Source organism: Protomyctophum parallelum (assembly GCF_964188405.1).
Source record: "Protomyctophum parallelum genome assembly, chromosome: 4".
Taxonomy (NCBI): Eukaryota; Metazoa; Chordata; class Actinopteri; order Myctophiformes; family Myctophidae; genus Protomyctophum; species Protomyctophum parallelum.
Window position 1 is genome coordinate 33,147,323 of NC_139700.1, and position 27,575 is coordinate 33,174,897.

The 27,575-nt window shown below is 40.3% G+C and overlaps 3 protein-coding genes across 5 annotated transcripts; all 3 read right to left on the reverse strand.

Moving 5' to 3' along the window:
• Nucleotides 1-7,157: 7,157 nt before the first annotated feature.
• bpgm (2,3-bisphosphoglycerate mutase) lies at nucleotides 7,158-11,852 on the reverse strand. Its single transcript, XM_083763057.1, has 3 exons — nucleotides 11,769-11,852; nucleotides 10,540-11,162; nucleotides 7,158-9,371 (listed from the first exon to the last, which is right to left on the reverse strand). The coding sequence occupies exons 2-3, from the start codon at nucleotides 11,138-11,140 to the stop codon at nucleotides 9,196-9,198; spliced, it is 777 nt and encodes a 258-aa protein (XP_083619183.1). The 5' UTR covers nucleotides 11,141-11,162; nucleotides 11,769-11,852; the 3' UTR covers nucleotides 7,158-9,195.
• A 1,804-nt stretch (nucleotides 11,853-13,656) lies between these two features.
• On the reverse strand, nucleotides 13,657-19,467 carry LOC310857649 (troponin I, cardiac muscle-like; the record flags this gene model as incomplete). 2 transcript variants are annotated; one of them, XM_083763414.1, is made up of 7 exons in its annotated part: nucleotides 13,657-14,416; nucleotides 15,239-15,412; nucleotides 16,409-16,498; nucleotides 17,097-17,228; nucleotides 17,953-17,997; nucleotides 18,436-18,471; nucleotides 19,361-19,467. In XM_083763414.1, 4 exons carry the CDS (start codon nucleotides 17,226-17,228, stop codon nucleotides 14,336-14,338), a joined length of 477 nt encoding a protein of 158 aa, XP_083619540.1. In that variant the 3' UTR covers nucleotides 13,657-14,335. The 2 variants fall into 2 exon arrangements, with proteins under 2 accessions (XP_083619540.1, XP_083619539.1); XM_083763413.1 differs by lacking the exons at nucleotides 18,436-18,471; nucleotides 19,361-19,467 and having other exon boundaries at nucleotides 17,953-18,021.
• A 1,223-nt stretch (nucleotides 19,468-20,690) lies between these two features.
• On the reverse strand, nucleotides 20,691-26,245 carry LOC310857652 (troponin I, slow skeletal muscle-like). Of its 2 annotated transcripts, XM_083763417.1 has the most exons (7): nucleotides 26,105-26,245; nucleotides 24,845-25,006; nucleotides 24,574-24,621; nucleotides 23,804-23,935; nucleotides 23,637-23,726; nucleotides 21,883-22,056; nucleotides 20,691-21,022 (listed from the first exon to the last, which is right to left on the reverse strand). In XM_083763417.1, the coding sequence occupies exons 4-7, from the start codon at nucleotides 23,906-23,908 to the stop codon at nucleotides 20,933-20,935; spliced, it is 459 nt and encodes a 152-aa protein (XP_083619543.1). In that variant the 5' UTR covers nucleotides 23,909-23,935; nucleotides 24,574-24,621; nucleotides 24,845-25,006; nucleotides 26,105-26,245; the 3' UTR covers nucleotides 20,691-20,932. The 2 variants fall into 2 exon arrangements, with proteins under 2 accessions (XP_083619543.1, XP_083619544.1); XM_083763418.1 differs by lacking the exons at nucleotides 24,845-25,006; nucleotides 26,105-26,245 and having other exon boundaries at nucleotides 23,804-23,930.
• Between the last annotated feature and the right edge of the window lie 1,330 nt (nucleotides 26,246-27,575).

Sequence of the window (27,575 nt, forward strand, 5' to 3'; positions counted from 1 at the left end):
TAGGCTCCTCCCACTAATTTCGGAAACAAAGTAAAGCAAACAGTAAAACCTAAAAAGCTCATCAATCATGAATCATTGCCACATGACTCCCAACAAAGTCAAGTGTATCTAATTTGGTGATGATTAAATGATGATTAAAGAAAAGACATATTTCTGCAACAAACAGTGACATTTGTCACATTTGTGGTGCCCCTACTGTATGTGTTGTAGAGAAGCCCCTCGTTATGTGATTCTAATCTGACCGGTTCAAGATTTTTTTGTGTTTTTTTGTAAAAGATTATTTATTTAACTGTTGCACTAAATTATGTGACTTGAAAGCTAAATAAATACAATGTATAATGTTTCTCACATCTACTGTATGTCCCCACATCAGCCACAGCACACACACAGCACACACACTTAAATGATAAAGAAAAGGCCTCCACACACTTATAGATAAACACAAGTCAAAAAGGCGTTTGCAATCAATCAAGAAGGCTCAGCAGCTTGTTCCACATGACCAAACATGGTCACATATGAAAAACTCCTTGACCAGAACGCAGATTCCAACCGGTGTGCTGCAGCCACAGCATTAACATAACATAGCACAGCACATCACAGCACAGCACGGCAGAGTTTGTGTACAGTACTTTTGAACAGTGTATGTCTGTGGTTGACAGCCACAGTACAGTACTACCAATACTGTAAAGGGCATGTGCACAATGTACTCGCAGGGAAATCCTGTTCGTCTATAGTGTCAACATCTCAGCGTGATCTTATCTTCCTCTGTTTGCTGAGTACTTCAGCACCCGGCTTGTTTTTTTGGTCAGCAAATGCCACAACTGTCAGTTTGTGCCAGTGGATGAAAGCGACTGAAATCTAATAGAAAGAGACAAACCTGAGCTCAGAATGGAGTCCATCCGGACCATCCATCATTTTGGATTTGATCCGATGACCAACTTCCGTTTATGTAACTTTATCCAATTTAAAAAGTAAAATAAAAGTTCAAAAATGTAAAAAAAATTGTTCTACAATTTTTAAGCTTATTTACAGCTGTTGGTCTGCTATTGAAAAATTATATTGATCATTTTGACAGGTCTAAAACAGGGATACTAGGGTGAAAGTGATTAAAACATTGTCAGAAATTGACCAAATTATCAGATATATTGAGTCAGTGACAAGAAATACAATTACGTTATAATTTTGCTCTTCAAGTGGGGTCCTACGGTGCAACTCCCTGTACACAGCCCATCAAATGAGTTGGTGTACTACTAGCTCTCCTTTTAAGGAAGTAGTACTCAGCCAATGTCGGTTGTAGTGTCCCAGCTTGGCGAGGCACAAGGCCATATGGACAAAAGTGTCCTTTGCTCTTGGAAATACCTGCTGCTGCTATCCAAACGGGTAATCTAAGAATAACTTGTTTCCATTGTGATCGCATTGAACCAATTTTCCATAAAGCATCTGGAAAGCAGACAATAATACTGGAGGGCAGATCTGTGTTTGAAATTAACCATAGCTGTCAATAATCAAAGGTAGATTATGGAATCATGTCTGTATGGAGTATTCATAATTTTGAACTAAAACATCTGTCTGCAGCACACAGAAAAGGCCCCATGCAGCTACTATATTTCAACTAATATCAGATGTTGAAAGCAGGCGTGTGTCAGTAACGAATTAAAATAATTAACCACTTTGAACCTGGCATCGCTATTTCGGTTGGAAAAGTTCAAAGATTTAAAAATAAATTCCAAAGAATGTTCCAGAGTTTGTAAATCGATAAGGTCACAACGTCCCACGTCGTGATGCGTAGTGCGCTTGTAGATCTGTTGTTTAAGTCAGGCTTAAGTCGTATATAGGGCTTAAGTCGTATATAGGGCTTAAGTCGCCATCTGTCCATTAGAGTCAATAGAGCCAATGATGTACTGTATATCTACCATACATCTAAGTGGGCGGATATGGCAGACTGATGGCTGATGAATGAGTCCATTAATGCCAGACGCACTAACACTAACCTCTCACCCTCCTGTAATTTGCTCATGTGGAAAAGCATTTCCTCTCCCATTTAGACTGTCACACCTGTATAACCACCGAGTAGACAGCCTTCTCCTCATTGAGCCCAAACCACCATCCAGTTACAGAGGTCTATTTGTGCTCAGGCAGACTGAAATCCCTGTGGCTGAAATTGTGGCCTGTATCAGTTTCTCACTTTGGTGAATTTAACTCACCAAGGGTCCCGCACTGTTTAAAATCTATTCTGCATGTGCACGCTCCACTTCACAAGTTACCACATTTCCCGTCAACTCGTAAAACAATCATCGTTCCCCGTGCACAGTTCTGTTTGGGTTAAACTAATTTGTTGCAGCTTTCTTACCGGACATGCAAGTCATTCAGAGGAACATTAAAATGGTATTTGTAAAGCTGTCTCGCTTTATACAGTTGTAGTGAGATATGTTAATTATGGCACCATGAGAGGCTGGTGGTACTGTAGTTTCACATCATGGCCGCAGACTTTATAGGGTTAATCAATAGTTTGTTGTCTGACTGTGTCATATATAGTTTCACATGATGACCACAGACTTTGGGGCTAATATAGTTCACCATACGACAACAAAGTATGAATTAGGCTTTAGTCTGAGTTCAATGACGAGGATGAGGATATATAGGATGCTGTGGTAGGAGACCTCTGTAAGCAGCCAAAGCACATTCCCCATCACCCATGGGACAAGGTCATTGTTCATCAGCAGTGCTGATGCTAACGCACCAACCCGGCCTCTATCTTCAATACCATCTAAGGAATAGGAGACTGACTTGGCATGTCGAACACAAGCCCAAAGCTTTTCCACAGCCAGACGCCTGCTTAATGTATGACAAACACAGAGTAAAGTCAAATTACAGTATTCACTTCTGCCTTGGGTAAGACCAGATGCAAGCACTGTGCCTCTCGGAGAGGAAAAAGAGGAATTTTAGATTTTTATGTTACTAGAATAACATCTGCAAGCCACTTATAACATAATTTGCACATTGACAAAATCCATGCGTTTCAGTTTACCGTTGCTTAATGATTGGGGAATGCATCATGTTTCTGTCGTCCCGTTATGCACAGCTATACAGGTTCCACATCTTCCAGTGTTCTGCATATAATAGGCCTACTACAACTTGGTGGTGTGGTTTAAGATGCAGTGGCTTGCAATTAGCAGTCCATGTATCCCATATGAAAACATGCTGAAAGAAAAATGTTAATCGTCTAAATCCAAGACTGCCTTTTCAGGAAATGACTCACTGACTCAAGATGATTGCAAGTGCTTTCTAAAGTATGTGATCCATTACATGACATACAATTAAAATTCACTTTGCATGGGTAACGTTGCAAAAATGATTGTCTCCACCAGGCCGAAGGCATGGGAAGAGAGTATGTTTTGCACTCTGTGTCCGTGTGTGTGTGAGTGTGTGTGTGTGTGTGTGTGTGTGTGTGTGTGTGTGTGTGTGTGTGTGTGTGTGTGTGTGTCCGTCCGTGTGTGTGTCCATCCGTCTTTGTACAGCTAATCTCCGGCACCGTTAACCCGGTCAATGCCAAATTTTGCACACACACTCCCTGGATGCCAACGATGAACCTGAATTTTTCCAGAACGGCCTGTTATAGCGCCACCAGGAGGCCGACTTTTGAACATTTTTGGATATTACTCCAGATTCTGTCCAAAGATGCCGCAAATTGTTACACACTATCTCTATAGTCATGTGTTCAAGACGGATCTGTCCGATATTTCATATTCCATCCTAATTGGCTAACATTGGCTTTCAAAGTTTGCAGGATTGGCCCGTTTTGAACAAAAAGCCTCAAATCATGAACGCAGCATGCAATTTACGTGAAATCTTTCACAGACTTTCCTACTAGGCTGAGGAATATATCTCACCCTTTTCACATTAACCGGTTATAGCGCCACCAACAGGTGGATTTTTGCAAAACACATTTTTGGAACAAAATGCCTCAAATCATCCAATTGCCATCCAAGGCGTAAGAAGAAATGGCACCCTTTTGACATATTATTATTAGCTATTATAGCGCCACCAGGAGGCCACAACCTGACCTGCCCTGATGGAGACCTGTGCCCCGAGGGGCACTTTATCTAGTCAAGGCTTTCCATCACATTTCAAAGAGAACCAAGGATTGCTTCAAAACTTGCCCATCTGTTCTGTCCTCGCCTTGTCTGCATTTCCCTTGCACAATTAGATCCACTCTCTGGTTCGCTGCCTTCACCATAATATCTGACTAAAATAAATTGGAAGTCAAACCATAAGCTTTTGAGAGAGTTCCCAGAAATTGCATTTAAAGATTAGAGCTATTAGATATATGGCATTAAAAGAGAAAAATAAGTGGCACTTCACCTTCATCATATTCCACAAAGTCTGGAATATGTTAGACTACCCCATGTGCATGGAAAATAAATCAGCTATTTTCTATATGGCTTTTGTAGTGCCTATAGGCCTATACCTGCAAAGGCTTGAAGAATAACCTATGTTCTAAAATAGTATAGCTACAGGCTATTATTGAGCATATGGATCGTGCCAAACAAATCAAGTGGATGCGGATAACTAGAATATCAGTGGAAACTTTCACTTAATGATTTAATCAGCATACGCAAAGCCTATTTTTCGGTAATGGTATATGAGCATGAGGGAATCGCAGGATGGATGTTATTGCTGCAACACTATGCAATTCAAACACACATGCAACTCTCATCACTAGTCAACTGATAAATAAAATAAGTTATAACCAAAAGCGCAATGACATGTATGCAAACTGCATGGTAGACTGAAATATTTTTCTGCGAAAATATGCATTTTAACAAGCCATGATATGAGCTTGAACTTCTCATGTTAAATGTTGAGCATCACGCATATAAAAACCTGTCTTTAAATTAAAACTTACCAGTTCTGCAGACTGTAGAGCTAAGCCGGCTGTAAGGTACCTGGCTCCTTGACTTGTGCGAAGTCAACAGAAAGCGCATGTAGAGTCGAGGGGTTATAACCGCTACACCACAAGCATGCATATAGCCCCTCCTGTCCTGCAGGCTGCAAATTCGGTCATATACTGTATTTGGTTTTGGTTCACAGTATAAGGCAGGCGGCGCCTACAGATGAATTTGTGAGTGCAGTAGCCCTGAAACATGACTGCCATGATGATTATCATGACAGTCATGAAGTAACTGCATCCTGCTTTTGGCGCTCGCTACATTTACAACGTTTCCGTATATATAAACATTCGGAATTCAAATATAGTACTCACAATTTGTCCCACGGGTGTTAGTTAGTTGCAGCACCAGCGATTAGAATTGCTGCATCCCGCGTTGTTTAATAAAAAGCATTTTTGTCCGAGCGCCCCGGCTACTTTTTTCAAACGGGGTTCGTTTGGAAATCCACAGTTGCACACCGGGAGCGCACTCGCCTATTAAACTGTATTAGCAGGGCGGTCAGCGTACTTATATCGAACACACCGAGTGCCACCCTCCTCCCGACCGATAGGGGCGCGTAGTTGAAAGCCAATGGCAAAATAACACCTCGGATAAAAATGCTTTTTATTAAACAACGCGGGATGCAGAAATTCTAATCGCTGGAGCTGCAACTAACTAACACCCGTGGGACAAATTGTGAGTACTTTATATTTGAATTCCGAATGTTTATATATACGGAAACGTTGTAGCCTAAATGTAGCGATCGCCAAAAACAGGATGCAGTTACTTCATCATGAACCATGGCTATGAGTGCAGTCTGTGTAACTCGGATTATGCGTAGGCTATATTTTATTTTTCTATATTGTGAACAAGTTTAAATTTAGATGGTCTTTCTTATAAATGCCATCATTGGGAAAGTGCATGCTCGTGCGTGTGTGACGTGCGCGCGTGCGCGCGTCATAGCATTTTCGGTTTGGTTATTTATTTGCATGATTGCATCAGTGAGTTCTCAAATGCTGTAGTCCTTTCTCACTATGAGGTTTTATGGAACATTAATTAAATCAATAACAAGTGCATCATTCTGTCAACAAACCTTCAGGTGGAGGTGGTCCACCAGGTGGACAGAATTCGCATGCAGTCCCTGTGTCTTCAACCCTGTTAGTGACTGAATGACAGTGACACTATACAGCTTTGGTCACAGTCTGACAAGTGACAATGTCCCAAATGGTGTTCTGATATTACTTTTTTATTGTCTTTCCTCAGTGATATTCCACACCTGCATAAACAAGACTTTTCTCCATGTTGTTAGCCCAGGTGGGAATGCACTTCCCCTTGGTGATAGATTTTTTCTTTTTTTTAAGTAGGCTATATTCTGTGGAGGATTTAAGCAAACTGTAAGTGAAACAGTGAGTGCAGCATGTCCCAGCAGGAGTGTATGCTATACATACTGTAGTCCCCCAGGGCTCGATCTATAGACCCCCCCCCTGTTTTCGCTTGCCATTAATACTATAGGCCTCACCAAAAATAGCAGCCAAGTACAAGCTTACAATGGGTTACAACACATTGTGAACTTGAACTTGTAGATTGGCTATATTCTTACCAAATGTTTGTCCAATTTCCCCAGAATATATAGGGACACTAGACTTAACGTGGCCCAGTCTTATCACTTTACTGTATCTTAATCATCTGGGAAATACATTATTAAAAAATGAATAGCTCGTTTCAAATCATCAAATCATTTATCCTCTGCTTTCAGCAGTTCAATTCAACATCCGCATAAAATCTGACTGAAGCATACAAAGCTTTGACAATGTCTGTCTTTTATTGTATCGTTTAATTCGACTGGGATAAATACACCCACACTACACAACATATTTCCATAAACACTAATGTGCATAACTGTCAGAGAAAGGGGAATAGAGTATATATGAATGCTGCATTGGGCTCCCTTATTCAGAGACATTCCACCCGGTCAATGGGTTTTTCCCTGGCATGGAGCCACTGGTTTGGTTTGGGCACATTACTGGAATAGTAAAGCAAAGGACCACTCCCTATCCATCTGTGGTAAGGAATCAGACTCAATTGTTCATCACATTGATTGGGTTTGATCCTACAACTTCCAAAAAATAAAGTCCCCTCACATGAGTGTCCTAATTTCTGTTGCAGTATAGTTTCTGACATGCCATATTGATGAACAAATCCAAAACACCAAAGTAGGAAACACTGTCATCACATGTTGAAAATATTAACTTCCCTTTTATTTCTTCATGCAAACTATCAAGTGGTGAGATCAAGTGTTAAGATCTGAGGGAAGATAACGCACTGGTACAGTACAGTAGGTTGACTACGGGATTATATCTGATCATCATACGTGGGTGTAACATTTAATAGTGTACAAAATGAGCATGGCAGTGAAATAACACACAGGCAGTGCAAGGTAAAGACACAAATGACATACAGGATAGTTACAGTACTTACATAAACAAACATACAGTACAGTGGTACACCTGAAATAATACAAAAACACAATTATACGTAACAGACTTAGACGATAATGTGTGAAACGTTTAGTTTGATTTAAATATTCCACTAACTTTAACAGTACATGAGCAACAGTAACGCAGCTTGAGGCTTTTACTATATAAAACTGAGGCAATCCATCTTCATTCACTGAAGATATTAGTTAAATAGTCTGATTGTTAAATGATCATTTTCAAATCCAAAATATTTTTCATCATCCATTGACCATTGTTGCCCTTGATTAAGGTATGACCCAGATGCAACAAACATGTCCCCCAGGTGTGTGAAACCTCAACAAATGATCACATTAAACCTACTTGATGGGGGAAATACTCCACAAAATGAGATTAGAGCCCAACCGAGACATTGGCATTTATATATATATACTGGATATCACAAATATATGGTATCAGCATATATGTTGTCCCATATGCACAGATATAACAACTTAATGCAGGAGAAAATGCTTGAGCGGCCATTATAATGGTTTCGTCCCCACAAATGTTGTATTGGCACTACTGTTATACGAAATACCATGATCACCAAAATATAGGGCATGTAGGAATATGACCTCATATCGGATGGAGTTTCAGTAGTACATAATATATACAGGATTTCTGTGGCACAGAATCAGCCTCCACTCTTGGAATGAAAGGCCTGGCTATTGATATCTATGAGGTAATGCTTGTTAACCAAATGGTTTTGTTCTTAAATAAATAACGCACTTAAGACTTGTAAAAACCCTTTTTAAACCCTTTTAGGAAGTGATTGACTTTCAACATCTTAGCAATTAATACTAAAGGCACGTGTTTAAGAAAATGCATTGGGATATTCCCAAAGTGCATCAATGTAACAGCGACCAACTCTTTCAATATCCTTCAGTAACAACAAACGGTAAATAGGATGGTCACCATCCTCTCATTACCATTATTACATCACTGTAGATCAGGGCTTCCCAAACTGTGGTGCATGCACCCCTTGTGGTGTGCAAACGCCCTCTAGGGGATGTGTGACATGAAAAGGGTAATGGCGGTTTTATGGTGTTATTTAGCACAAAGGCAAAATCCGGTAAACACTGTTGTAAGGAGATGTATAAAGCAGCTGCGGGAGTATTCAGCAGCTGCATGTCTCTCAGTGCAGTGACATTCTTTGATTATTTGCCATAATCGTATTAAAAATATATCATTTTTGGCCAAATACAACAAGACTAGCGTTGTCAGCTAGGTCACCATGTCCGTGCAGGTGCACGGACAAAAAGGTTTGGGGACCGCTGCTGTAGATAACTTACAGGGTTTCCATTCAGATCAAATCTAAAACACTTCTATGCTTATACGACACATTTGATCACAGTGCTAAGACATACAGTACCCGTCTCTTGAGTCTTTCATTCGACTGTCGGACTAGTAATACAGTAGTTGTAACAACCTCAATCTAGCCAATGCCAATATTTCAGTAAATTAAAGTCAAGATGTTTCCTTGCATTCTTATATCAAAATCGAATTGTGTATTCTTCCTGTAAAACAACATTATGACATGTGCTTATGTAGGGTTTGTTATGACACGCCCACTTTTCAATGTTCAAATAAAACCTGCCTATCTCATTTCATTTGGAAATACGTCACCATACGGAAGTGAGACTTGGACCTTTCCTGTGAATTTCACTAAAGCAGTCTATTGTTATTGATTATTACTGTGCATAGGCAATCTGAAAAGGGCTTTTGCAAGTCTTACAGCCAGCTGACAGCATTCAGATGGACGGCTTGGCTTTCCCCTGATCCTCCACCATCTTAATAGCCGCCTGAATCTTCACCTGGTCTCCCAATAGCTGCCGGGGTTTCAAAGGGCGAAGGTTCTCATCCAGCTCAAGCAACACTGGTATCCCAGTGGGTAAAGTCACGTTGGCGATTTCTGCATCCGATACACCTTTTGAAAGAAGGACAGTTATCATGAGTGCACTAATACGTATATTCAAATGACACTTGATAAAACTAACAGTAACTGATCTTTAAGCTACAATCCTAAGTTGTTTTGTATGTTGTCTTACTCTCCCCGTGGAGAGAAGTAATTGCAATGATGTCCACATACTACAAAAAAGAAGATTGTGCTAGCATATTACAATAAACAAGATGGTGCACCTGGTGTCTGATTTTAGACCCCAAGAAGAGCAGATGCTGTGATACACAGTAAGCTAATGGTGATCTTATAAATAAATCAAATCAATCTGGTGCACTATCTGCTTCAAATAACTTTAATGACATTGTCAACCAGTCTGTGTGCTACCAATAGCAGGGTAAAGAATTCTCAATGGAAGAGTAGGGAGACCACAACCACTGCAAATGTGCTAATAAATCCTGTGGCGTAGCTTTAAATGACAAATGTACAATTACACAATGTTACTAAATGTGTACCATTGTCAATTAATTTCAAGCAGCATATCCTGTCTGTATTTAATGTTACGTAACAGTCTATATAAAGTCGCAGAGTGTCCAGTGACGTGTGGTGTGTCCACAGAGTTTTCTTAAAGGTCAATGTGGACTGGACTTCATCACAGCCACCAATGAAATGTAACATAAACTCAGTGGCCTTTTTGCAGAAGTTCAACTTTCCATTTCTGGATGTGAAACATTTAGATAGGCTACAGTAGAGTAGCATTTACTGCAATACCAGGGTAGGGACCAAGAAAGACAGCTGAAGCTTATACTTGACAAAAATAAAATAATTTCAGCACGCGACACCGGCATACAACGGAGTATAAATGATGCTTAACCATGCACGGTATAAACCATATACACATTTTATTGACCGAGGTCCCATGGTCTGTATTTCTCCTACACCAAATCTCTTTGCCGAAATGTGTTTTTGTAGATCTGCTCATTTCGCCAAATGTTCGCCCCCAGAATATAGCGAATATTAGTGATGTTAGGATTCATGTGGTTAACTGCTTCATGTTTTATATATATTTATAACTGAATTGGTCTATAATGATCACCAGCAGTGGTTTGTGATTCCCCACAACCATAGTTGAGAATCCTACAAGTAGGCTGTTGTGCAATCCAATGAAACTCAAACAATGTTGACAATAGGAGCAGACCTTCCAGGTACTTCAGCAGGGCCCTGCAACTGTTGCCATGTGCAGAAATGAGCACCGCCCGACCGCTCTTTATCTCCGGTACCACGGTGCTATCCCAGTACGGCAGGAGCCTGTCGAGCACCTCCTTTAGGCTCTCCGCCCGGGGGAGGTTCTCCTTTGTCACATCACAGGTGGCGTACCTGCGGTCGTTGTAGATCTCCAGAAAGTACGGATGGGACTCGTCGATCAGGGGCGGCGTGACGTCGTAGCTCCTTCGCCACACTTTCACTTGCTCCTCGCCGTGGTTGAGGGCCATCTCTGCCCGGTTGAGGCCAATCAGGGCGCCGTAGTGGCGCTCGTTCAGCCTCCAGGATTTGACCACGGGGACCCACTCCTGGCCCATGGCCTCCAGGACCAGCCATGCCGTCTGGATGGAGCGGCTCAGGAGTGACGTGAACACAATGTCAAACTCGTAGCCTTGCTCCTTCAGAAGACGGCCACACGCTTGTGCCTCTTTCACCCCGTCCTCGCTCAGCTTCTGGTCCACCCAGCTGCAGAAGCGGTTCTCCTTGTTCCATGCCCCCTCGCCATGCCTCAGCAGAAAGAGTTTGTATTTGGACATCCGAAGGACCAGCAGTGGAGACCTGCACACATGCAACAACAACAAATCAATTTAACATATTTAACATATATTATCAGTTATCAACATCAATAACCTTGATGTCATACAAAGAGAAACAAACATCCTGTCATAAAGATAAACATAAAGATAAACTTAATAAATGTGTGCTTTCTGCTTAATTGAAGTTCAAGACAACAGAGAAGGCAACAACTCTGCAAAAGGTTAAGGGTTGCCTTTAAATGCCACAAACCAGTAGGCCTTCTTTGCAGAGTAGGTTAGAAGAATAATGTAATTTGTTTTATAAATGTGTGTGTGTGTGTGTGTGTGTGTGTGTGTGTGTGTGTGTGTGTGTGTGTGTGTGTGTGTGTGTGTGTGTGTGTGTACAGATTTCATGTATAACCCGCATCCTTGTTAAATAGGGAGTATTTTTTTAGGGATGGATCGGGTCGCACACGCATTTAAAAGTAGGCTACAGACAGTAGGCCTACAATCGTATAATATAGCGGATACAATACTATGGCCGTCTAGACGTAAACGAGGAGGTATTACACATAATACCTGTAACTAGTACTTTATTATGCATATTTGCAAGCGAGGAACAAAACGATGTCCCAATTGTGGGTTTTACCTGTTTGTCCTGTTGCAGTTGTTTTTCAGACGTGACTGTTATTTGGAACGGTACACGATTTGTACTGCCAGTCCTCGGAGAGAGGGGTTCCCGTTGACGGCATGCGATTGTCATCCCCTTCGCCCAATGAAAACGGCCAATGTAACACAAAGGGCGGTACCGTCGACGGACGTTGTGTCTCGCGGTCCATATATGGAAGCTGGAAGAGCGCCCACCGCCCACATCCACGCTGCGTCGTACGGCGGTGTCGCGAGGCGGAAATAGCTGATCTGCAAGCTCACTGCGCGTCGTCGCTGTCGTGATGCGAAGCGCTGTGAGCTTGCAGGTCGGCTATTTTTGGCGCACGACACCTTCGCACGACGAAGAGTGAAAGTGGATTTATAATTCAACGAAGAAGGCGTGGTGGCGCACATGGCGTGTGTGTGTGTGTGTGTGTGTGTGTGTGTGTGTGTGTGTGTGTGTGTGTGTGTGTGTGTGTGTGTGTGTGTGTGTGTGTGTGTGTGTACTTCGTCAACATCAACATTCAACACCATGGCAGTGATGTAAGAGAACTCGCATGTCCTCCTGTAAGGTTTTATGTTACTTGTAGAGTTGTAGTACTGTAGACAGTATTGTGTAATGTTAATAGCATGGCTGGATTTGTGTAGGCCTATTTCTTTTTACATCATCCGTCATTGGATACACAGATTTTGTCTTGATAGCCCCCTAGTAAGTAACTATAGGCTATACCTAATCTGGGTCTGCTCTGAAACAATGTACATGAGCTAATTGCCAATTCATTCATTAAGTAGACTAATTAAAATGAGTACTTTTCAAATAAATTGCAAAGTTTAAGGTGGATTTCATAGTTGGGCTGCTGCCTGCTGGGCACTGAGCAGTATGCATAACAGTAAAGTAATGATGTAATGTTCTGAACTTAATTTATCTGACTGTAACATCTAGTTGTTATTTCTAACTTACTTCCACTTGGTTATTTTATACCCAGGCCATTAGGCTACTAATGATTATCAAAAAACTGCTTGTGTAAATATTTTGCAAAACTACCAATAGTCATCTTACATTGTATAGCCTATTCAAAAATATTCATTTTGATATTTGATTCATTGAATAGGGGAGAACGGGGTAAAAGATGAACCACTTTTTGCTTAAGTTGTCCTGGAAGGCTGGAAGCAAGGCAAAATGAGATGGCAGTAAAATCTAATGATCTACCCATATTTCAGGATGTCTTCTATCAATTGAAATGATGATTAAGCATCTATGAATCTATGAATTTCTGTGGCCAGATGTCATTTCCTGGGGTCTAGTAGGACTATAGTAAATAATAAAAAAATTAATCGCCATAATATTTTGTAAAGAAATACATATTTAGCCCCATGCTCGAATGCCCCCGCCCCCCTGTCAAAAACCGCTAAAATCCCTAAAACGAAAGAAAGCAGCAAATGAAGAAAAATTAACGCACATCTTTTACTTTCTCTAATAACAACCTAAAACATGAACCTTGGTTGAAAAAAAACTAAAGTTGTCCTTTAAACGCTGGCTCATCTTACCCCGTTCTCCTACTGTATTAGCAGTTTTTTGGGTGGAAAAGTACAGTTCAAACTTCGATACAAAACATTTTAAACTCAAGGAAGCCTATGGCTTGTTTCCATTGGGGTCCTTTTGTATTCAATCCATCGAAACATTTAATGACAGACAAATATACAATACTATGCCCAGTCATGGGCTCCATGGAAAAAAGGTGTAATAAACATGCAGTTGGTCAGTGTCCAGTTGGCATAATTGCATTATATGGAATTGTTGAGATTAAAATGAGACAAAAACAAAGCAACATCAGCAAATTGTGATAAAAATCTACAAGTAAAGCCAAATGAAATGATACTCCAAGACATCAAATAAATCATGAAGGCAACTTCATCTTTATAATCCATTAGATTACACAAAACAAAAGGGTTACATCTTCTTGTAGCTCTGGTCCATAGCCTTACTGTTCTTGCTGCTGATGTTTTACCTACTCACCAATACAATTAAAGACGGGTTGTGTAATTAGAAAGCCTACTTTCCTTAGTGGATGCACTTTGAGCCCCCCACCACACAAATAAATGCACTTTTTGGCCAGAAAATATCGGTAGAAGGCGCAGTGGAGTAACTAAAATAACTTTTCCCCCTGGTGAAAACAAAATCCCTTTCTTGCCAAAATGTGCATTTATACGTGTGGTGGGGGGCTCAAAGTGCGTGCACTAAGGAAAGTAGGCTTTCTAATTACACAACCCGTCTTTGTATTGGTGAGCAGTTCATGCGAGGCAGGAATCTTCTGGTAGAATTATGAGGTCACTGTGTTATAATTTCCATGAGTAAACAGTTCAAATTAGAAACTTATCTCCATATTGTAACTTTTTTAAATGTTTTTGTTCTCCATAAATTAATGCCCTACTTTGTCATTCTAATCTACGGTGTCACACAAAAGCATAAAAAATAGCTGATCTATAAGCTCAAACTGGTCACATTGTGACACGTTTCGAGCTTACAGATCTGCTATTTAATTTTTAATTAAATAGCTGTTTGACAATTTAATTGTCAAACAACTTCTTCCTGCCGTCCATTCCTGACATGGCATCCACGTTTTTACGCCAGTCTGTCACCTCTTCTTTCTGTGTGTGTGTGTGTGTGTGTGTGTGCGTGTGCGTGGGGGGAGACAACAACATAGAATGGTTGTGAGAAATACATACACACATATCAAGTTGTAATGTATTAATTCACAAGTATTTTCAATATTCATGCCAGTCTCCTTATTACATTTTCATGATAGAGTTGAACGAAGAAAAAAAAAGACTGTCACCCACATCCCTAAAGTCCAATGTCAACATATTAAAGATGGAGTGCCACAATTTTTGTATTTTTCCAGTTTTTCATGTGTCTATGAGGTGACAGTACTTCATTAGACACCCTGGAGTTGTTTTTATGTGCAATGGTGTATTAACTTTGTATTTAGGGTTTCTTCCTGGAGGCTGAACCCTTGACAGTCAAACGGGCCAATGAAGTAAACAGTAATATAGTGACACCACACTATTAGCCCCTCCCCTAACCCCTCCCCCTTTATCATACAACTACAGCTGTGGGTGCGGCTTCAGTTCAGGTGGATCACCACCCATCACCACCCACCAGGCAGACCAGGCATACTTAATGAACTGGTGGGCGTGTCCACATAAAAGCATGATTTTAACAAATACTGTACACTTTTTGGAAAAAGTTCTTCCCCCTTATATGTAATAATACCTGATGATCATGTTTTAGGGTGGAAAAAAATGGTGGCACTCCATCTTTAACATATTTTGAACAGAAGCAGATATCTGATAATAAAATCAAAGAAAGAGGTCCCGCACACTATCTAGAACATATATAGACATATAAAAGTATGCTTGTCATTTGTTGTCAACCTTGAAGTTAAATGTAAGTTGTAGCGCAGAACTGACCTTCTCCTCTTCCTTCTTAACGGTCTTCAGGTTGGCTTTGAAGTCGACAGACTCTTTGACCTTGGCTCCCAGCAGAGCGCTCATCATGGCATCGGCAGAGACCCTCACCCTCTTCAGGTTTGGTCTCTTCATCTTGCCCTTCAGCTCAAAGACCTTCTGAGACAGCTCCAGAATCTGCACGGTAAAATCCTGAGTTTTACTGAAGAAGATCTTATGTTGCTGTAGTATAGAATATAGCAACATCTAAAATGACACAGATATTGAAGGGTTTAACCAATTTAACCATGGCGTCTAAATAGAGGGTATGCGCGCAACATCATACCTGGAAGTTGTGTGGGAACTCCTACTGAGTGGCCTTAAAGTCCTATCTGATTGCATTAAACAACGATAAACTCAATTTGCCACTCACTTTATGCATGCGCATACCCTCTATCAGCCGGATCTAGAGATAAAGGGCCCCTGGGCCACCAACATGCAAAGGGCATTGTTTTTGGAGACCTCCCTCTGGAAGCCTTATCGATAAACGGAGGGTTTGCATAGCAAGTGATACAAGAGCACTAATTAATCTTAGCCCATATCCCCACCCAACACAACAGTGGTCCCCAGGTTGATTCTAAGTCAGGGTGGCAGTCCCTCATTCACAATCAGTTGAAACCCACTGGTTTGGGACATTTTGGGTTATTTTATTGACATGATAAGCCCATTACTGGCAAAAAGTTCGAAGGTAATAACTGTTATTAACTTTGCACATTTTGGGGGCCCCTAAGCTTGAGCCGGAGGCTGAAGCTCAGGGGCTCCCCTAGCTCAGAGGCCCCTGGGCCTGGGCCCAACAGGCCCGTTGGATAATCCTCCCCTGCCCTCTATTGTGGGCATCTTTATAGGACCTACAGTATAAATCTAAATTATAAAATATTTTTTGCCTATAATATACCGGTAGGTGAAAATATAAATTTTATTTCATTTTTGCAAATCTACGAGCTCACAACACTTCAGATATAGCGATTGTATTTTTTTGTGGTTACGTGGTTGAATGAGTGTGTTGTGCAAGCATAAAACAATCATAATATTTAGATAAATTGGTAACAATGACAACTATTATAATAAATGCACATAATATAAGAACAAACAGTGAAACAAAAGCCTTACAAACAGATAAAACGATCACTGTACCTCCGTATCGTTTTTGGACACTTTGAAACTGATGTCATAGCGTTCCTCATCAACAGTATCGGTTTTCTGAGATAGCTCTTTGCACATATTCTGTGGGGAGAGTTCTTGTATCAGAAGCAGCATTGCTCTATTATCATAAAATACAGAAATGATAACTGTGATCATACAATAAATATAATGAGGATATTTACTTTAGGCTTTGTGACATTGGTACAGATATTATATATATATATATATATATATATATATATATATACACCACCCTATATTTGGGGGAAGGTAAAAATAAAAGTAAAAAGACATTCAAATACAGGACCAGTCTATAAGAGATAGTCTAAAGTGGTCCCGTCACTCCCGTGTACTTTTACCTGGAGGCAGAAACTGGCCAGACAGTGTGAGTGTGTGTTACCTTCAAGTCTTGCAGAGACTGGCCAGACAGTGTGAGTGTGTGTTACCTTCAAGTCTTGCAGAGACTGGCCAGACAGTGTGAGTGTGTGTTACCTTCAAGTCTTGCAGAGACTGGCCAGACAGTGTGAGTGTGTGTTACCTTCAAGTCTTGCAGAGACTGGCCAGACAGTGTGAGTGTGTGTTACCTTCAAGTCTTGCAGAGACTGGCCAGACAGTGTGAGTGTGTGTTACCTTCAAGTCTGGCAGAGACTGGTCAGACAGTGAGAGTGCGTACTGTTACCTGCAGATCTAGCAAAGACAGGCCAGACAGTGAGAGTGGTGGAACCCTCTCTGCTAGGACCCTCTTTCTCTCTGCTTTCTTCTCCTCCTTATCAGTCTCCAGCATGGTCATAGCCTTCTTTATCAGTGCCATCTACACCATATGTAATTTATAATGACAGTTTTTCTATTATTATTATTATTACAGTAAATGAAAAAAGCTACACATTCAAATCTGTACAAAAAACATTTAATGCAAGCATTTGGTCAGTGAGGCCTTCAAGGCATGAGCAGGTGCAGGTAGCAAGGGAATGCTGCAGAATGTATACATACATACATACATACATACCTGTACATACATACATACATACATACATACATACAGTACATACATACACACACACACACACACACACACACACACACACACACACACACACACACACACACACACACACACACACACACACACACACACACACACACACACACACACACACGTACGTACATACATACGTACGTACGTACATACATTCATACATACATACAGTGTACATGCTGTTGTTACATAATAAAATCCTTTGAAATGCACTCAGCATTAAAATGAACACATGCAATGTATTGCTCATAGCCAGTAATAAGTCAGTTATAATAGTCAGTCAAAATAATCTTTTGTACACACCGGCACACGAGCACAGACACATAGAAGACGCACAAATGCATGCGCACACACAAACACACACACACACACGCACGCACGCACGCACGCACGCACGCACGCACGCACGCACACACACACACACACACACACACACACACACACACACACACACACACACACACACACACACACACACACACACACACACATACTGTACCTTTAAGTACAGTCTGCGAGATGCAGAGATCTTTGGCTTTGGTTTCTGGAAAAGAGGAATTTGAGACATCTGTATTTTTTCAAATAGCTATAGAACAAAAAGATTGTTCTTGAGGTCATTATTTGAATAACAAATTAAATCATCTCCACAAATACTACAGACTACAGAATACAGCCACTCTTCATAATTCATCTTTATTAGATCCATTAGGCCTATAATAGAATTCATGATTTACTTGAAAATGTATTCATTCTAGATTTGACAGGGACATAAACTTACCGGCCTAGTATATGAACATGGCACCACAATCAGTCATAGAGAGAGAAGAATGCATTTTGTTACATCCATGTTTTCAACAGGAATTTTACATTTTGAATGGTTAAAAACAGGGATAAAACAACATTTATAAATAAGTTACGCATTTAGCTGATGCTTTTAACCAGAGTGACTTAAGTTGCAAACTTGCAATGACGAATGAGATACTTACGCTTCAGACATGGTTGCAGTTTGGCGTATCTTCTGTCAAATTTCAGAAGAAACATTTTTATTGTAGGCCTATTGAAATATGACCTTGGATTTATGTTTTGATTTAGCATGCAAACAGTCTTGGAGACGATGACAAAAACGTGCTACTCAAATTTGATCACTTCCTCACATCATATAAAACCATAGAGGAGTCTACAGTGGATCATGGGTGGCATTATCTTACAAGTCAAACGTAAGCTTAAAGAATGACACTGCTAAGACAACTAAAACTACAATTTGCTTGACTGGTACTTGTACTGGTACTACAAAATCAATATTTTGTATCTGGTCAGTGGTCATAATTAATTATACAGTGACTGTATAAGTGTGACCCATGAATATGTTTTCTCTGTAGTATGAGGTTTCACAATGACCGGCATGTGTGCTTAACCCTTACATTGTACCAGACCGTTACATTTATAACAAGGTTGGAACGGCATCCAACGAACATAACATCCAGCTGATTTCTATAAAGATAGTTTTCAAAGCACAACCCATTAATCTAATGCACAAGTTATGCCCCATTTTATATACGTTTGGCTTGGAAATGTCTGTACAGTACAAAGCAACCAGCTGCTGTCAGCAGGACAACAAGCACTCCTCCCCAATCCCTTCTTTCCAAAATCCAATATATGTTTGATGCCTAGTCTCGCGAAAATTATGGTTTACATGAAAGTAAATCACATTACGGGCTATTTTAAGAAACCTTTGCATGCTCAAACGTTTAGTTTTAAGATTTAAAAGGATATTTGAGAGCTTTTCTTTTTTCACTTTAGCAAGAACATTCATTTAAGGCAGTAAAATCGTCCCAAAATGGAATTTTGGAATGAAACCCTTCTGTTTGCTGTCTTAATACTCTGATATTTTCCAAGAATCAACTTACCGTATAGCAGCTGACAAATTGCTACTTGCTGTATTTGTGACACAAGAAGAACAGAAGGGTAGATATATACTCATGTGAGAGGCTCACTAAAATAGATCCTCTGCCCTTGTGTTTCTTTTTCTGTTTTGCTCGCATCCCAACATCTGAGGTGTGACATTTGTCTCTGTCACACCTCATACTTCAGACATTTCAGTCTGACCGTCCACCTGTGAAGGAGTCTTAAAGTCTGTCTACAGCAAGGCAGAGAACATTTTTGCTAATGATGTACTGCATCAATTTCATTTGTATGTGTGACATTGAACAAAACCATTCGGGACACCAGAATTGCTTAATTTGATTTAAGATATTACAAAAGAAGCTGGAAAATGTGCCAATGTTGTGCATTTTATGAACTGCTTAAGGATATTATAAAGGCCTTATTGCAGTAACTTCAACAAACATACCAATATACATGTATTTCTCCCTGTAATGTTTAGCTCACTAAACGGCGTGTCTGACAAATTACTTGAGACATTGTTACATTGTTGTCTCCACCAGGCCGAAGGCATGGGGGGAGAGTATGTTTTGCACTCCGTCCGTCCATCCGTGTGTCCGTCCGTGTGTCCGTGTGTGTGTCCGTGAGCAGCTAATCTCGGCCACCGTTAACCCGGTCGATGCCAAATTTTGCACACACACTCCCTGGATGCCAACGATGAACCTCTGCCCCAAACTTTCCAGAACGGCCTGTTATAGCGCCACCAGGAGGCCGCTTTGTGCAAAACAAGTTTTTGCACAGTACACCTACAGATTTTGTCCAAACATCGCGCAAATTGGTACACAGTCTCTCTAGAGCCATTCAACGAAACCGGTCTTTCAGATTTCTCAGACTCCATCCTGATTGGTTAAGATTGGCTTCCAAAGTTCACAGGAGTGCTCAGTTTCAAACAAAATGCTGCAAATCATGAACACATCGCGTGATTTCCGTGAAATTGTGCACGCACATTCCCACTAGGCCGAGGACGAAATGCCACATGAACAATTTCAACTCAGCCTCAAGGTGGCGCTATAACTGGCCGAAAAGTGTTTTTACCTCTAACTGCACGGATCTGTGGATAATTTACTTTTGTTGCCCTTTTATCCAACCACCAGATGAAGGCAAGCTGCAATGTCCTACATTCCTATCCTGGTGGAGACCTGTGCCCAGAAGGGCACTTTTTCTAGTTTACCCTGTGATGGTTTTAATGTCATTGCACTGTTCCAGTTTGTGGTCAGTTTGAAAGCTACTGCTGCCATCACATGGCCAGAAAAAGTATTTCTCAAGAAAAAGAAAAAGAAGAAGGAACAAAAAATTAAATCCAAATTAGGGTTTATTCTACGTGTAAAGTTATCAAAAATGTGAACCAAGTACAGTATACAAAAAATACAAATCACTTGTCAACTTTTGTGCTTCTCGCCTTCTCCACATAATTGACTTCTGGATTAATTTATTTAACCTCTACAAATCAGTTAACATGAACGATTCTTTGAAAGATTGACAATTTTTCACAATATTCACACACTCAATCGCAGATACTTTCTTTGTTTGTTTTGTTTTTAGTTTCCAGCTTCATTAAACATCTTCTTCCTGCCCTCCATACCAGACATGGCCTCCACATTCTTACGCCAGTCTGTCACCTCCTCTTTCTGGTGAGGAACAGAACATGTACAGAGGTCATTGCCATGCTGCCTTGTGGTGGACATTTGTTAAAATTCTATTTTTTCCACAGACATATAGGAAATTAGTATTAGACAAACACAAAGAGCTATCCCTAAATGGCCATTACAGGTCTGTAACAGGTCCATTTGGTTCCATTTGTACACTGTCAGAGTTACGGTGAAATTAAAATGTTTTGAGAACCGTGGTCCTCCTAGTGGAGTCTAATGTGCCATAGATAGTGTCATAGTAAATCAGTGACATACACATTCTGAGGAAAACCTGGAGACTGTAATTCAGTAATTGGTTCTTATGATCAAAAAAAATATTATGGTGTGTAAAATCTAAATAAAAAAACAACGGCAAGTCCATGTACGGACATATTGATGAGAGGTCATCAAGGGATCATGTATCTGTATCAGTCACATGTTATGTATATACTGAAATATACTGAAAATATATGGGCTTTTAAGGAGTTTTATGCTTTAATCACTTAAAAGCTAGCTTCCTTATTTTGGGCTTGTCATTATAGGCAAACATTTTCAACAACTGATAATAAAATCAGCTACTTTGGGCACATTTTAAGACACCATTGTACAACGAAGTGGTTGATTGATTAGATAGGAGAATGTAAAGAGAGTGAAAACCGAGAGCTGAGACATACAAAACACAATGGGAGTTGGATTCGAACTTGAGTCCTCACAACTCAGAAGGAGCCACCAGGCAAATCCATGAAAACAATTTGGACCACAAATTAAGCCACAGATAGAGGTTCTTGTTTGTTTCTCTCAAGATTCTCCTCTTTGCGAAGCAGAGCATGCAGCATGTACAGTGTCTGTGTGTGCAGTACCTTCTCCTCCTCTTTCTTCACGGTCTTGAGACTGGCCTTGAAGTCGATGTTTGAAGAGGCCTTGGAGCCCAACAGAACAGCCAGCATGGCTTCTGCGGAGATCTTAACTCTCTTCAGAGTTGGCTTCTTGAACTTACTCTGAAGCTCTATGATCTTCAGCTTATGATCACCGATCTGACCAAGAGATATAAATGATTAATGACTTTACATTAACCCCATAAACATATGCAATTTCACACAAGGGTATCAAATATCCCAAATTCCCAATAGTCTCATGTCTTTACGCTTTTCACTGTCATTGTTCACCTAATCGCCACTCAAACAAACTAAAACAAACAAACAAACAAACTGACATTAAATTAAACTTACATGATGTGTTCATACAACAATCTTGCTCTATGCTTCTACTCTCATACAGAAAATAATCAACATCCCTGTGTTGTTATTTGTGCTGGCTGATTTCCATTGCAGCCACAAGGAGGCAGTGTTTGGTAATTGTTAGCACTAAGAGTTAGAAATGTGAGCCTGACTTGGTTGTACTGGTATTATTAGTTGAACCACGTGTGTAGAATAATGTCCCTCTCTTTTTTTATATATATAATTTTTATCCCACGATTTTGCAACCCAGTTTTTTCAACCAGTGCCAATTATCTAATATAATCCTGGGCGCTACACTTTCTCTGCCAACCTGGGGGGGCAGCGGACTGACCTCATGCCGCCTCCTATGCATGAGGAGTCCAAGCTGCTTCTTTTCACCTGACAGGGGGGAATTTCCCTGGCCTGACGTAGCACGTGGAAGGAACACGTTATTCTGACCAGTTCCTTTCCCCAGGCTGGCCAGGGGGAGGTAGTTTTAGAGACCAGGATTACAGCATGTTTTTGTGAGGGTACCTACCCTAGGGGGCACGGGGAGAACATGCAAACTCCACACAGAAAAGCCCTTCAGAATAATGTCCCTCTCACCACAATGACATAACACAGTATTATTGTCAAATCGCAACACAAGACTATGAAACTTCATATTAGATAGATCTCTAAATCAGTATTTGTCATAGGTGCAATAGGACACTGATCTTCTGGTAATGAATCATGCTGCTTGTTGTTAACTAAATTAGCCATACAGTATAATTGAGCTTAATTTCCCCTCTACACCAAATCTCTTCACCGCAAATAGCCGTCTACAAAGCTTGCAACATTTTCCATTGTGAGTTGTTTTCACAGAATGTTTGGCCACAACATTGGGATGCTATATAGTGTTCATGTGGTTGATGGATTCACCATATCGCAGACTTCTCTATTTGTTTACCAGGGACGTGCAGAGAGCGTTAGAGAGGCAGGGGCTGAAATCTCGTAAGGGGACACTTTTGGGCAAAAATAGCAGATCTACAAGCTCACAACGGGTCGTGCTGCAACGCGTTGAGAGCTTGTAGATCAGCTATTTTTGGGGCGCAACCCAGCACCTCTTTAGCTAGTGGAGATGCATTGTACGACATGGATTTCTAAATACATTTGTTCAACAAAAAAGTCTGTGTTCAAGTTCAGGAGACCTTGGGGAAAAAAAGCAATTCTCCCGAATGCTGCCTTCCGGTATACGGCATGGAAAGGAGTGGCATTTGTATTTCTTTCACCATAGTAAATGCTGCATTCATGGTCTGGAGAGGGCAGTTGTTTTACAGACGGGTAAAAGGGCAGGGGCTGAAGCCCCCTTTGATGTCTATGTGTGCATGTCCCTGGTGTGTACCATACCATCTCACCTCCTTTTCATTTTTGTTGACCTTGGCTTCTAAGTCATATCGCTCCTCATCTACAACTTCAGTCTTGTGATGCAGATCTCTGCATAAATCCTGTGAAGAGAGAGGATAGTCTTCTTGATATCAGAAACCCACATGGTGGTGTCATCTGAGTATGAGAAGATGCTCACCTGTAGTTCCTGCACTGACAGTCCAGACAGTTTGAGAGGAGGACGTCTTTCTGCCAGAGTGTCTACTCTATATTTCACTGCTGCTTCGGTCTCTTCTTGCAGCATTTGAGCAGCTACCGCCAGCAGCCTGATCTGGGCAAAGTGTCAAATGAACATGATACTAGAATACTAGAAAGACTTTCTTTCTCAGTTCCCAGATCTGATTAAGATCATTTTAGATAAAAACAAAAATTTACCGTCTGTCATAAATAACAACCAAACTGTGGCAACTTGATGTATCCTTAGACACACGCAAGCAGTTAAGCTTTTACAGTATATTGTCTAATGTTCTTTGTTAGCTAATGTTGTAGTATAATTGTACAGGATGATGGCTGACAACTTTAAACTAGGGATGCACCGAAACGGAAATTCTTGGCCGAAACCGAATACCGAATATAGGAAACAGATGGCCGAAAACCGAATACCGAATATCCGAATATGATTAATATTATATATCTTCTTTCCTACCATTGCTGTCATGGCCATACCTTACCTACCTGATTTATGGCAAAATAAATGGTTATGGCAAAACTTAACTTAAATAAGAATCACTATTATGGGTCCATTTATTCAGCTCTTTTGAATGCATTAATTGCATACACTATTCGGTGATATATTTTCTGCCGGGCCGAAACCGAATAGGCCGAAAATGCATTTTTTTGCCATTTTCTGCCGAATATTTTCTGCTGGCGAATATTCGGTGCATCACTACTTTAAACTGTTATACCTACCTTTAACCCCAACTTCCGAGCGGAGGAGATCTTTTTCTCTGGTTTTGCCTGGATTTATCACACAAGGAAAATTAAAACCGTGATGTTATGAGTAGAGTAATGCTTAATTCATACTGTGACACTTTGTGAGCTTGTAGCTTGTGATCTACGATAGGCTCACGAGTCACAACGTGCATCGTATGATGAAGCATAAGGTGTGTAAAGTGCACTAGTGCAGTATTACTTTCAAGTAGTAGACAAATAATAAGGTAAGGTAGATGTAGATACTTACATGTGGTCTGTCAGAGCACGATCCACAGGGGAAAAATAATAATAAAATGTGTTACTGTATTTTATTGAAGTATGTTTATTTTTCAGTGATATACTGTATGAGGACCAACTTAGATGTGACTATACTTACGCATCTGACATGATTGCTGTGATAATTCACCAACTGCAAATGGAAAAGAAAAAGTAAATCAAAAGTAAATCAAAGTGTTTGCTATACTTTTCATACGAAACACCAAAGTGTGCGCTAGAGTCATTGTTATGCATGTCAGTGGGAATAGAGCATGAACTCCTTTAATAGCTGATCTCCTATCACCATGTGGTCCCTGACCTAGTTAGAGCATGTATTGTTGATTGATTGATAGTTGACTTCTGTTGTACCATGTCACGTGTGTGTTTGTAGTAGGAAAGGTTCAACCAAGGCCTCTGCTGCTGCATGAGGCCTTGGTTGAACCTTGCCACTCACAAAACTCTAATAGCAAAATTGACCAAATATGGTTATTTGTTTTTCTATTTTACATTAATTAAATACATTTAATATTTGCTTAATTTGAATTCAATTTAGTGAAATAACTTTATGTCCTTATTTGTCCCAGTGCTGAGTCACGAACAAGAGTCTGCATCGATTTTAATTTCAAGAATCGAAGTATATCGAAAAGAAAACAGCAACATTGATCGTATTGTATCGTTTTGCAATGCAGATATCGATATCGAATCGTTTTTCTAAGCAAATAATCGATTGTATCAATACTACATTTTTGTGCGTGGTATTTAGCACATTTTAGAAGAAAAAAGAGGGGTTTCATTACTTAGTTTAAAATAATGTCAATGTATTTTAAATAGTTACTGTATCGATTTCAAATCATTGAATCGTATCGTATCGCCATAATGAACCAATATCGTCCATGTATCGCATCGTCAACCATGTATCGTGATACGTATCGTATCGCTGTTAAAATGTATCGTTACACCCCTAGCAACCATTGATTCATGCTGCTTCAAAACTTCAGCCGTAAAGCAAAGCAAGCACAGTCATTACAGCCTACAGGGCTATTTTATAATGCAGTCATATTTGTTTTACAGATATAAAATGACATTAATTGTTTTGAATTAAATTACAAACCTATAGGGAAGTTGCACAGTACTCCTACCGTACAGCTCCAACCATCTCCACACCCATCAAACCAAACAACGATATCCCGCAAATTGCATGAAAAATATTAGAAGCTCTGTTAATGAAGCAGAAATGCTCATCAACACGTACCTTAGCAGCGAGGAAAAGTGTGACTGAGCGTCAACAAGCTGAGACGGGATAGAGAATAATCAATCAGATTTATAGTTTCTGTGCCTCATGTGAATGGTTCACTAAAATAGAACCCCTTCCCTCACCACCACAACCCCCATACCCCTGTCTGTGACACTGCCCACACCCCCTCCCCTCAATATTAAAACGGGAATGATATAATAAAACCCTTTATGGAGATAGATGTTTGTGCAGCAGGCTGTAGAACACATATACGGTACTCTTCTGTTGTTTGACGACACCTGTTAGGGGTGTTCATTGTCAAACATAAAAAATGTAACCCACACTCTTTGTGTGGACTGTGGAGTGAGCCAAAACATATTAAATCTATGTTAAATAAAGCAATAACTAAACTGGTGTGTCCAGTCCACACAGCAGTAAGATTATTGACATTTTGGGGGGAAAAATACAATAAAAAGATTAAGTATTAAAAAGAGAGAAGAAATAAAACAATAGCATGAAGTTGGTCCAACTTTACTGGAGCAATCTAAGGGCATCTAATTATAGAGTGCAACCTATGACACCCTCTGGAGAGGGAACCAGAGTACAATGGTTGGGATGTAATTCAACACATTAGTTTTCATTGCATTTGTTGAAGCATGGGCAGTTTGTAACCTTTCAACTTTCAACGCACCCAAAACATAAGGGCATTTTTAACTACACCAATAAAAAAGTAGTGCAAATTTAACAGGCCGTAGGCCGTGTCCATTTCCCAAATATATCTATTTTAATACCTTTATTGCCAGGTCAACACAGTTGAAAGAATTTTGATAGGCAGGCAGGCAGGCAGGCAGGCAGGCAGGCAGACAGACAGACAGACAGACAGACAGACTGACAGACAGACAGACAGACAGACAGACATACAGAAAGTACTTTGTGCAGTACAGTATATTAATTTTAGAATGCTTGTTGCTTTATGCATCAGAATGTATGTACTGTATGGTACAGCCTCAGGACATCTATCCTGAGGATAGATGTCCTACACCTAACAGTAAAGCTGTGGAATCTTCTCTAGAGAGGAGGGGTTTAATTAGGAGCAAGTCAATCTTCTAGAGGAGGGGTTTAATTAGTCAATCTTCTTAGAGAGGAGGGGTTTAATTAGGAGCAAGTCAATCTTCTAGAGAGGAGGGGTTTAATTAGGAGCAAGTCAATCTTCTAGCTTCTGAGAGAAGCTTCTTGAGATTTAAACATTATGTCTACTACCCGCAGAAAATAATAATTATAAATTTTGTAGAATAGACAGTACATTTGGTACCAGTGGTATTCAAGATTAGGATTGTTGCAGTTTGATATCATATGCTACCTTCTGGAGCTCCGTTATGTGCAGGACTGAATTTTGGCCATTCCCTTTAAATTAAAGGGAAATACCACTCATTTTCAACATTGTACTATGTCATTAATATACCTTAGAGGCTGTTGGAAATTATGGAAA

Excerpts from the sequence above, each read along its gene's own strand:
- bpgm (XM_083763057.1), bottom strand. The coding sequence starts at position 11,140 with ATGTCCAAATACAAACTCTTTCTGCTGAGGCATGGCGAGGGGGCATGG. Across the intron at positions 9,372-10,539 it reads CCTGCTGAAGTACCTGGAAG|GTGTATCGGATGCAGAAATC; the intron begins GTCTGCTCCTAT and ends TTCTTTCAAAAG.
- LOC310857652 (XM_083763417.1), bottom strand. The coding sequence starts at position 23,908 with ATGCTGCAAGAAGAGACCGAAGCAGCAGTGAAATATAGAGTAGACACT. Across the intron at positions 23,727-23,803 it reads TGTCAGTGCAGGAACTACAG|GATTTATGCAGAGATCTGCA; the intron begins GTGAGCATCTTC and ends CTCTCTTCACAG. Across the intron at positions 22,057-23,636 it reads TCAACAAAAATGAAAAGGAG|ATCGGTGATCATAAGCTGAA; the intron begins GTGAGATGGTAT and ends TCTCTTGGTCAG.